This window comes from Austrofundulus limnaeus, unplaced genomic scaffold (genome assembly GCF_001266775.1).
Source record: "Austrofundulus limnaeus strain Quisiro unplaced genomic scaffold, Austrofundulus_limnaeus-1.0 Scaffold1061, whole genome shotgun sequence".
NCBI lineage: Eukaryota > Metazoa > Chordata > Actinopteri > Cyprinodontiformes > Rivulidae > Austrofundulus > Austrofundulus limnaeus.
In genome coordinates, this window is record NW_013953463.1 from 50147 (window position 1) to 61155 (window position 11009).

General features: G+C 37.8%; 1 protein-coding gene and 1 long non-coding RNA gene across 3 annotated transcripts in view; both read left to right on the forward strand.

The window, feature by feature from the left end:
• The window catches only part of araf (A-Raf proto-oncogene, serine/threonine kinase), a 51700-nt gene that overhangs the window by 14358 nt on the left and 26333 nt on the right, over window positions 1-11009 (forward strand). For both annotated transcript variants that reach the window (XM_014030443.1, XM_014030442.1), the window contains exons 3-5: window positions 4409-4512; window positions 7195-7297; window positions 7438-7592. In XM_014030443.1, coding sequence (XP_013885897.1) covers window positions 4409-4512; window positions 7195-7297; window positions 7438-7592 — 362 coding nt within the window. The remainder of the gene's footprint in view (window positions 1-4408; window positions 4513-7194; window positions 7298-7437; window positions 7593-11009) is intronic.
• Window positions 9757-10346, forward strand: LOC106533961 (uncharacterized). The gene is made up of 3 exons (XR_001312306.1): window positions 9757-9795; window positions 10011-10104; window positions 10275-10346. It is a non-coding gene; the product is annotated as an uncharacterized LOC106533961 (long non-coding RNA).

Genomic DNA, 11009 nt, shown 5'->3' on the forward strand with positions numbered 1-11009 from the left:
TTTTTTGGCTGATATCGGACCGATATCCGATATTGATATCGGATCGGGACACCCCTAATAAACAGTCAATGTAAAGTACCTCATGAATGTTAAGATGTATTTAAATCAGTCAGCTGATCAATGTCAAAAAAGTGATTGGTTCAGACACACTCCTTCGTGTGTCTGGAGGATGACAGGTGCTGACTGACAGCTGCTCACGTGAACAGAATGTCTGTAATTGACACAGATTTTCCCTCATTTAGCTTTAGAGTAATCTAACGATTTTTATAAAAAATAAAAAACCTCAGCTTCAAATTAATTTTCCACCAGAGCCAATAGGACGATAAAAACAATAAAAATTAAATTTAAATTAAGTCAGGTAAAATTAGGAATAAGTCCCCCGCTCTTCTCCTCGTCCTCTCTCCCTCCTGCCTGCTCTGTTACCCGCGGCAGACGCACGCACGCACGCACACCCACCCACCGCGCGTGACAAACACGGACTGGATACACGCCCTGCGCGTGTATCCAAAGCTTTTGCTGTCCTACTGTTCCTATCTGGGAGGGGTCTGTGGGTCAGGGTCGTCTGAGGAGGAAGCAGATGAATGGAGTTGCGCATGGGAACTTTTATTTAAGATTTAAGTTTTTTATTTTATTTCAAAGCTCCTCATGGCTCGGCAGCAGAAGCATAAAAATTTCTGTTAAGAAAGCTGATGATAAAGTTGAATAAAAATCTAAGTCTGATTATCTAGTGATCTTGATGCAGAGTGGCTCTAATTCTTCACTTCACCATCTGTGTCGCAGTTTCACGTCTCCAAAATGAGCGTACGCATGGGTCAGAGCTGGCGTGAGGCACCGCACATTTTCACGTCAAGTTTGGATTTTATAAATCACAACCTTGGCGTAAAAAGTGGCGTACGCAAGTTTCTGGGCTCAAATTGTGCGTACGCCAGTTTTATAAATCTGAACCCTGGACTTTAAAAAAATTAACTGCAGTCACAGCTGTGTTCAAAACAGAGTGAAGATTTGGTTCAATGTCTTTGGAGGCCAGTGCTTGCCGATATGCAGCATGCAGTGAGTTGTAATAATCTTTGGATTGACAGACTTAATCCGCGCTGTAACGCCACTCTTTCTGCCAGTCATTGCAGCGGCGGCATCCGTACAAACAGCCACACATTTTCCCCAGCTAAGTTTAGTTTCAGTCATGAATGCATCCAAAAGTTTGAATATTTCCTCACCTGTCGTCCTGCCCAGGACCTCCTTACAGAATAGAAAATCTTCCAAAATACCTCCATCCCACGGGTAGCGCACCAAATCAATTAACTGAGCCGCACTAGAAATGTCCATGGATTCATCCAGCTGAATAGAAAACTGTTCACATGAATGAAGTCTATCCAGTAGCTGTGACTCTGTCAGCGGGAGAGGTTTTCAATTCTCCTCCAGTGTCATTTGAAAGTGGTACAACTTTAAGTTTATTAGCTGCATCTGTGCCTAGGACAGCTTCACACATTTCCACTGTTGCTGGAAGAACAAGTTCTTGTCCAATTGAGTGTGGCTTCTTACTTTTTACGATACTTTGAGCAACTAAAAATGAAGCACGCTGTGCTTTTTGTGAAGTTGTCAAGTTCACCATTCATGTTGTCTGTGTTGCAAGTAGTCATCCCTCTTTCGCAGAAAAAAATCTTTAGTTTTATCCTTTTAACTCTGTGTGCTTTGTAGTCAGGTGCCGCTTTAGCTTGACTGGCTTCATAGCTTCATTAGCTAGCATCTGAAGACACACGACACATTTTGGCCTCCCATCGTTGTTCTCGATGAAACCAAATTCAATATAACTTTCATCATATTTTCGAAGTTTAGATGGTTTGGAATTTGAAACGTTTGAAGCTGACAAATTTAAATACGCTTCCAAATGCTAAGCAGCAGAAAGAGCTGTGCGCCAAAAGAGTAAATTACCGTAATTCAGGTTGATGATGTGCGACCAATTTACGTCATGTCCAGAAGTTGTGCTAGACTTTTTGGCTGTTTTGACTGACGGGGTAAGAAAAAAATCCATCATGATCAATTTTTACCCGTCACTTCCTTTTTTTAAATGTTAATGGTTAAGCATTCATAGAATGTGACTTATTATGTTGGTTTTGCATTTCTGCCTTAGATGCGGTGCCTGCAGGATTTTATTTGAGAAAATCTCATCAGTGCACCTCACACAAATACAGTCCACATGAGCGATGCGCATGGTGCTGAAGAACAGCGAATCTGTCCCACACACTACCACACCAGGCCCGACGCACACAATGTGACGCACACACACTCTCGCTTTTGACTCAGTTATGTTAGAAAAAGTTAAAAAAAAAATAAAAAAACGTTTTTTAGTTTTAGTGGCTGCATTTTGCAACATTAATGACTCCTTATTTCGGTCTCTGCCTCCTTTGTAGGAGGACGAGAGAAGAGAGAAGGCATAAAGACAGAGACACAGTCAGCTGTTAACCACAATGCGCCGCTGCCACTGCGTTAAAAATATTAAATAAAAACAGGAGAACAATATGTATTTTATTTATGCAATAAAAAGTCTAATAATAAAAAAAAACTCTAAGGAAAATCTCCAGTTATGCACTGTATGTATCTGCAGTCGCCAGTAATCTCTGCTCTACTGCGACACTGTTAACAAGCACCACTTCAGCCAAAGTTTTAAAATCAGAAAACATTTCTCCAGTCGAAGTGATCAGAAGTCAACAAGACTTTATTTCCAAATCCCATAACTTGCTTTAGCAGGAGGAAATCTCAGTGTGCGCTCCCGCTGCGCCTCAGATGCGCTCCAAAACCTCCTTCKTCAATGCTCTGTCAGCTCCTGCATGGTGTTGATGATCAGATGGGAATCTTTTTATTTTTTAGATTAAATAAGACCTCCATGATGTAGCCCTACTCTGTGCATTAAACTGAAAATGTCTCGGAGTGCGTGTGATGCCACAGAGCTTGCAGTCATGTGACCCCCTCCCCCCCACTCAAATAATTTCGCGGACCCCAATTTGAGAACTACTGCTGTAGACTGACTCTCACTAGTCTTGATGCCCACAGATGATTAGATTAAGGTTGATGTCAGCTGAAACAGGAGTGGGGAAAATGTGGGTTTATCACAATCAGTATCATTGAAATATTAAATATCTTTCATGGAACGGTTTTTTAATGGTATGCAGCCCAAATTCTCTTTTCTCAACATTAGATGATCAAAGTTTTAAAGCACTGATAAAAGGCAATGAGTGTTATGAACTCTTTAGTGAATGCTAGATTGTCTACTTATTTGTCTGTGTGTTTTTTTTCTTTTTACAGCTTTAAAGATGCTCATAAAGTTATACATTTTGTAAACTAAGCCTAAAGTTTTGTATTACATCTCATAGATATAGCAGACAGACATTACCACAGTACAGGAATGTCTTCTAGGCCAGTAGGTGTTTTCACACACGTGGTCATTTAGTGAGACACCAAGCTGCAGCAGACCTGTAGGCTGTGAGGAAGAGTGGGAGGAAAAGGAGTTGTCAGTCACACCACAGACACCCCAGTCTAATTTAGATTTTAAGGATCAGCTTGACTAAAGCACTGGAACCATTCCAACACAAATTGAGACAGTTTTGCTTTTGAGATTATTTCTTTTCAGCTGCAAAACGTCCAAATATTTTAAACCATTAACAAATGTAAAAATCATTTTAGGGCATGTCACTGAAGGTGAAAGGCCAATAAATGTGAGTTTGTTTTGGAGAAAACCATCAGAACATAGTCATTGTTCTGTACATCTACAACTGAAAAGACAAAATATGACTCTTCAGTCAGTTTGACAGAAATTGAGCTAAAACTTGGTGTGGTTGTAGCTGAATATCATCACATACTCTATGAGCTAGAATATCTTGCAAAATTTCATATAATATAAAAAGATTTGACTAAAGGGGCTTCAGCTCCATTTTTTTCTTAATATAAGATGAACGTGTTGTAGACTCTTGTTTGAAAAGTAATACTAGAAAGCAGAAACCTTTTTTAATATAAGTTCACGCACAAAGTAACATTTTATTTCTACAGTTTTTTTTTTTCATCCATCACAGGTTTTGTTTTTTTGTGAAATGAGCAACACTGGTATACATGCATTTTGTACATACAAAATTTTGTTGTGTAGAAGTGTGCACAATTATGAAACATCTTGTGTGTAATGTTACCATGGAAGCAGCATTTGTGGCAGACTGAGATCCCACACTGTCATCTATGAGAGCTTTGTTGTGGTTAGAACAGGAATGTAGTTTTAGTTTTTAGAGTTAAAGGGGGTCTGGACACTGGGCTGAGTACCAGACAGGAGACAGTAATAAGCAATTTAGTTTTGTTTTTTGATTGTACAGTCAATAAATGCAATTTGACAACTAAACTCATTTAACTGTGAGGTTTCTTTTGTCAGGTGAATGTCCGGCATGGGCAAACCGTGTCCGATGTTCTAGATAAAGCACTCAAAGTGAGAGGTCTGAGCCAAGACTGCTGTGCTGTGTTTCGCCTACTAGAAGGGTAAGATTTCAATGCTGTCTAACCTCCCACATCAGTAACAAATAATCCTTATTGTCTGCATTGAAGACTGAGAAGCTGCAGTAAATATTGTCACAATAAATATTGTACATACAAACATTACAAAGCAGGAAAAATAAATGTTTTTGTGATAATACAATAATGCCATATTCTTAAAGGGATCCATGATTAGTTGTAACATTAGACTTTATTTGATGAACATATATTCTAACTGTAAAACAAAGACTAAAATACTGTAGGCTGTTTAGTGTTTATAATTTTTAAACTAAAAGTTAAAAAATATATTACACGGATGGGGCCATTTTATTTACACGCAAAGCATTCTGGGTAAATGACGTGGCTAGGTCCTTAGTGAAAGGCTGCTAGCGAGCTATATCCACCCTGAAGATTAATCTTGGACAATATCTGATGATTGTCTCTTTTTAAATGAAACCAGAGAGTGTTGACAGAGAGGAGAAGGTAGAAATGACTCAGCCTGTAACTGAAAATATAGATGGAGGACAACAGAAGTGCTTCATGGAAGAAGAACCCCAGCTTAGCCTGTTAGCTTTAGCATTAGCTCCGACGCTATCACCATATATATGTATTAGCTCAGCGCTACATATTCTCCTCTCGTCACTGAGGTCCTCCATCCACATGACAGAGAGGGGAACACAAAAATGACTCAGCCTGCAAATGAAAATATGGATGGAGGACCTCAGTGATGAGAGAAAAATGTTCAGCAACGCCGAGCTAATAAATATAAGGCAATAAAGTGTTGGCGCTAAAGCTAACAGGCTAAGCTGAGGTTCTTCTTTTTTTTAAAGTTTTTTGTCTTTATTACAAATACAAATTAAAAGAAACAAACTGACATCAGCACTTGAACAATATGTTCTACAAAGAACATGTAGCAAATGGAAATTAGAGAAGGTACATTATGATTATTGTCTTTTGGGTCAATCAAAAGTAAATTTTGAAGATGCATTCGTGAATTCTGCCTGTCTATTTGCAGTTAAMTTTAAAGCAAATCCTAAAGCATTAAATTAATTGTGAAGCACAGCAAACTCTTCATATTTCACTGGAAAACACTTCCCACAGCTATAAATATTACATTTATCTTCAAATAACTCTGCAACAAGTATTATACCACTATCAATCCAATAAGCTTTGCATGAAGTATAATCTTTTTTTAATAAATTTTATTTACAAAATAATATACAATCAAAAACAGTAATGAACACGAGGAGAGAGAGTAACAGGTATAAAAAAATGCAAAAAACAAAATAAACAGAAGACAGAAATAAAAGGTTATAACTTCAATTCTTCACATAATTTTTTTAGTTTTATAGCTTTGGGGTTAGTGCATATTTTCACTGAGTCCAAAAAACAGTTCCAATAGGCCTTAAAAACAGTGAGATTGGGCTTTTGTTTTGCAAATTTGCTGGCATGACTGTGGAATATGGGGAACATCAAATTTACTATTAAAAAACAAATTAAGGTCACACCAAAAGGTTTTACTAATTGTGCAGTCCCAGAAAAGATGGGTTAATGTTTCATTTTCATGATGACAAAAGGAACAAAGAGGATCAATATTTGGAATATATTCTAATTAGCCAGAGCTGAGTTTGTAGGATAATATCTGTGTAAAGTTTTAAATGAAATTTCCTGAACCTTATTCGAGACAAATAATTTTTTAGGCAGTAACCATGTCTTTTCCCAATCTACATTAACATACAGATTATTCCAATAAAATATAGAAGCAGATTTACTAATAATACTCTTTTGTATTATTTCTCTAATATGCTTATTTTTTGTTTTAATACTAAGGAATGGATCTGAGTTCCCAATAAATTATTCTGGAAATAGAGGATATTGTACATGAGATCAATCAGCAGAGGATATGAGGAATTTTAAACCTGCTGGGATGGCATCAAAAACGATAGCGAATACTTTTGGTTGACCTGATGGATAGCCCCTCATCAGAGCTAAACAACAAAAGAAATCTGAAGCTCCTATGTTTAATAGTTTTTGAGCAATAACCCTTTTCGTAAGTCCAGGCACCCCTTTTCAGAGAGGGGGGGGGGGCACTGATTGGTGGGCCTGATGGATAGAGCTTCATCAGAGCTAAACAACCAAAAAAAATCTGAAGCTCCTATGTTGAACAGTTTGAGTTACATGCATTTTTGCATGTCCAGACCCCACTTTTTCAGATAAATAAGATAATCTTACTGCAAGACAAAATWATAATAAAGTCATCAATCCTGTTCTTTTGAAGGGATCTCTGATTAGTTGTAACAGTAGACTTTATTTACTTTGGGGTGGCTGTGGCAGAGTGGTTAGGGGAGTTGTCCTGGAACCGGAAGGTCGCTGGCTCAATCCCCGTCCAGCTGTCTCAGTTGTGTCCTTGGGCAAGACACTTCACCCCTAATGCCTCTGATGTGTGTCCCATCAGTGTATGAATGTGATTGGCACTGATTAGTCTCCATAGTTGATTTGTACATGTTAGCTTTGTAGAGACCTAATAGAGTTGCTGTGTGAATGGATAAATGAGGACACGGATTGTAGTGTGAAGCGCTTTGAGTATCCTGGCTGGATAGAAAAGTGCTATATATTTACAGTCCAATTACAAACCATTTATAAAGTAAAATAAAATGTATTTACTTTTGTATGTTTTTATAATTTCAGTCGTAAGAGACTGACGGACTGGGACACTGACATCACACCTCTCGTTGGAGAGGAGCTTTTAGTCGAGGTGCTGGATGACATTCCTCTCACCATGCACAACTATGTAAGTAGTTGAAAAACACATGCAAGCACACAAGATGTTAAAGTGACACATTATTATATTGCCTTTTAAAAAAAAAAAACAAAACTGAGCTTTTTTTAAAACTGTCGCAAATGTAAATTTCATGACTTGCTTGTTTGTAGGTACGGAAAACGTTTTTCAAACTGGCGTACTGTGATTTTTGCCACAAGTTTCTTTTTAATGGCTTCAGATGTCAGACGTGTGGCTACAAATTTCACCAGCACTGCAGCAGCAAAGTTCCTACTGTGTGTGTTGACATGGATACTATGAGCAAACGGTAAGATAATTCACTCCTTTTTTTAATTAAACTTCCTAATGACCCTAAAGGTGAAATATGTACTTATGGTATGATATAATTTTAAGACTGACCAAAACATACAATTTAGGAGCAAAGAAAAAAACTTATCAACTTTATTTATAGAGAACTTTAAAATCTCAGAGGAGCAAAGTGCTGTACACATAATACAACATTTATTAGGGTTCCCATGGGTCCTTGAAATCCTTGAAAGTTTGTGAATTTGAAAYGAACAAACAAAAACAAAATTCAAGGTCTTGGAAAGTTTTTGAAAACATCAAAAAATTACTCTTGTCCTTGAAAGTCCTTGAATGGTGTTKGGGGATTAAAGTTCTCGATCCACATGACTGATTTTCATCATCATTTAAAAGAAAAACGACTTTTGTTGCAGTGGATAACTCAGGATTACGGTAAACTGATTTCCATTTTTGAACTACGCTTCTCCACAAACAGATACTGAAGTATGCGTTGTTGATGTCAGAGTGTTATTACCATGATGATAAATTTTCCATGTGCAGCCTGAGGTCAGATTTTCTTCACTGAAAATGATCACTGATCACTTTTATCACTGATGATGGGTGTTTGATAATCAACTATTGGCTGTTAAATACAGACTCTCTGACAATTTAAACAAATATCTATTTTAAATATAGTGCTGATATATCAGTATATAATGTATATCAACTGATTGTGGCAGTTTCCTCCTATGTCAGGTGACACTTGTTCTGACTTGAGGCTGTGCAGATGGAGAATTTATTACTTTAAATCCCCACGTTCTCGCTATACTGGACACTGGATTTCGCCAGGAAAATAAATTGTTTAAAGATCTTTTTCACACTGGTTCTAGCTTTAAGAAATATCACTTGTTGGGACAATAAGGACATGAAAGAAGTTAACCATGTTTCCATTCTCTGTGTGATAAATTTGTCTTCAGCTTTTAATTCCAGCTCAGTGGTTGCTGCTTAGATCTGGTTTATTTCTTGGTAAAAGCTTTGAGTAACTACTTGGTTTAAAACCAAAGTAATTACTGACTTTGTTTTATTTTTAGCTACAAACAGCTGGCTTTCAGTAGTACCAATAACAGAACAGATTGCCTTGTATGCACCACCTTGTTTAAAAAAAAAAGCAAAATGGCGATAATATTTGCACATGACTTAAGAAGTCACGTGCAAATATATCGCCAGTCCGCAGAAGTTGGGCAGATGAATAAAAAATTTTGTTTACCCACAAATCTTACTGTACTGGATAATAGAAGAGGAAATGCTGTATATATAATGTGCAAATATGTGTACATGTAAAATTGCACATTTAAAGGTTAGAATCTGCAGGATACATTGCATGTCAACAGGTCAGATGAGCAGCATTCTAGAGAGTCAAAGTTAATGGGATTACAGTTTGCTAAATGTATCATCTATCATACACACCAAGGCATCAGTTACAAAAATTAAACAAACAATTGTTCTTTCAACACATTTTTGTACATGGTTTCTTGACCTCCTCATTCAAACCAATTTCAAACTGTTAGATATTTCTTGGTATTGCTTTAGTCGTGGATGTTGGCCATTTTGAATAAGTCCTTTTTGCTCCCTGTCCTTTTCCAAATATTAACTCCTTTCCTTTCCAACAAACACTAGCTGTTTGAGGCAGAAGGCCACTCATCCTGTGCTTTGTTCTGCTGGAGGTTTCTTCCTGTTAAAGGGGAGTCATTCCTTTCCACAGTCACCAATGTGCTGCTTGGAATGGGAGAGAAAAGTCAACTTGATCTGTTGGCTTTCTTAGAACTCAATAATTGGCATTTTATAAAATCTGTTGTGAAATGATGCCTTGTAAGTGAAGAAAATTAAATGGAAACAAATTGCTACTAGAGACTTAAGAGATGTCTATACATAGTAGCAGTGGGTGCATATTGGGTGTGTCCAAAACAGCAGGACGGGTCCTCCGAAGGCCGCATTCGTCGGCCACATACGTCACAGCGCCGCGACGAAGGACGTCCAAAACCGAAGACTCCTCCGATGCGGCCGACAAATACGTCCTTCMTTTKSCCCGATTTGAAGGACAGGTCTGATGAATCCTTCCCGACCCAGCATATCCCATAATGCATTGCGGCCCGACCGGAGATTCTTTTTTTTTCTTGTAATGGCGGACGAAGCGAGAGTCGAAGCGATGGAGGAGTACAGTTTTAAATGTAAGTATATTAAAATCTGTCGGTAAAAAAATAGAAAATAAAAAGTGGCTGTATTGTTAGGCTTTAGTCCTTTGCATGTACATGTTTTAAAATAATACAGCATTTATCTCAGAAATATCGTGAATGAGCTTGTATGGCGGGTCCTTTACTTTTTCGTGTATTCCCGCTAACTAAGCTAGTTTTTAATTTTAGACTTTTTATTTGCTTTCTTTTAGGGTCCAAGGAGCAGACAGAAGCTTTTATAAAGCTGAGGGAAAAAAATGAGCACCTCTTCACGGGGTTTAAGAATTCAGCCGCTGTGGGATGGAGGTACAAGAATAAACATCATAATAGTAATTAAAATACTTATAACCTGTGATCTTAAATGGAGTATACTTTCAATGGAGTTCCTTTTGTGTTCTGCTATGAAAACTATTTTTACAAGAAGGGATTGACAGCTTACATGTTTCCTCTTCACTTATTTTTGTGTATGTTATAAGGACAATTCTGGAGAAGATGGGCCTGCAGGGTAAAGTCACCCCCCTGCAGGCCAAAAAGAAGTGGGACAACTTGAAAATATAAAGTATGCATATGAGAAGTGAAGAATTACAATTTTAACTGCACATGTTAATAAATGTCCATTTTAAAAGATGTTTGTTTCTTTTATTGTCAACTGTGATTTCTGATTTCCTCTGTGTTTAGGATTGCAAGTATCCAGGATCAGGAGAGGGAGTCAGGGGGAAGCCCACTGCTGCTACTTGGCCCTGGTTTGACCTTATGGATGAGGTGTTAGGACAGAGGCCTTCCATTACACCTCCTGTCCTAATTTCCTCCATCCCTGAGGACACTCCAGGGCCAAGTGCAGCAGTGGGTGACCAAGAGGAGATGGACGAGGAAGAAAGTCAGGGAGGAAGTCAGCCACCAACAGGGAGAAAGAGGCGAAGGGACAGGGACGATGAGCTGATGGACCTGATCAGAGAGGACATGAGAGCAGAGAGAAGCAGAGGAGAGAAGAGCACAGGAGAGCAGGGAGAGAATGGATAGACTGTTTTCAGTACTTGAAAGACTTGTTTCAAAATTTTTATTTAATTCTGTTATTGTTGTGTTCAATTATTGTTCTATTATTGTTTTATGCAGTTATTGTTCTATTGTTTTATGTAGTTATTGTGTTCCAAATAAATGAAATAAAAAACAGTAAATGAATATAACTCATTTTATTAACTTAACATTTTTTT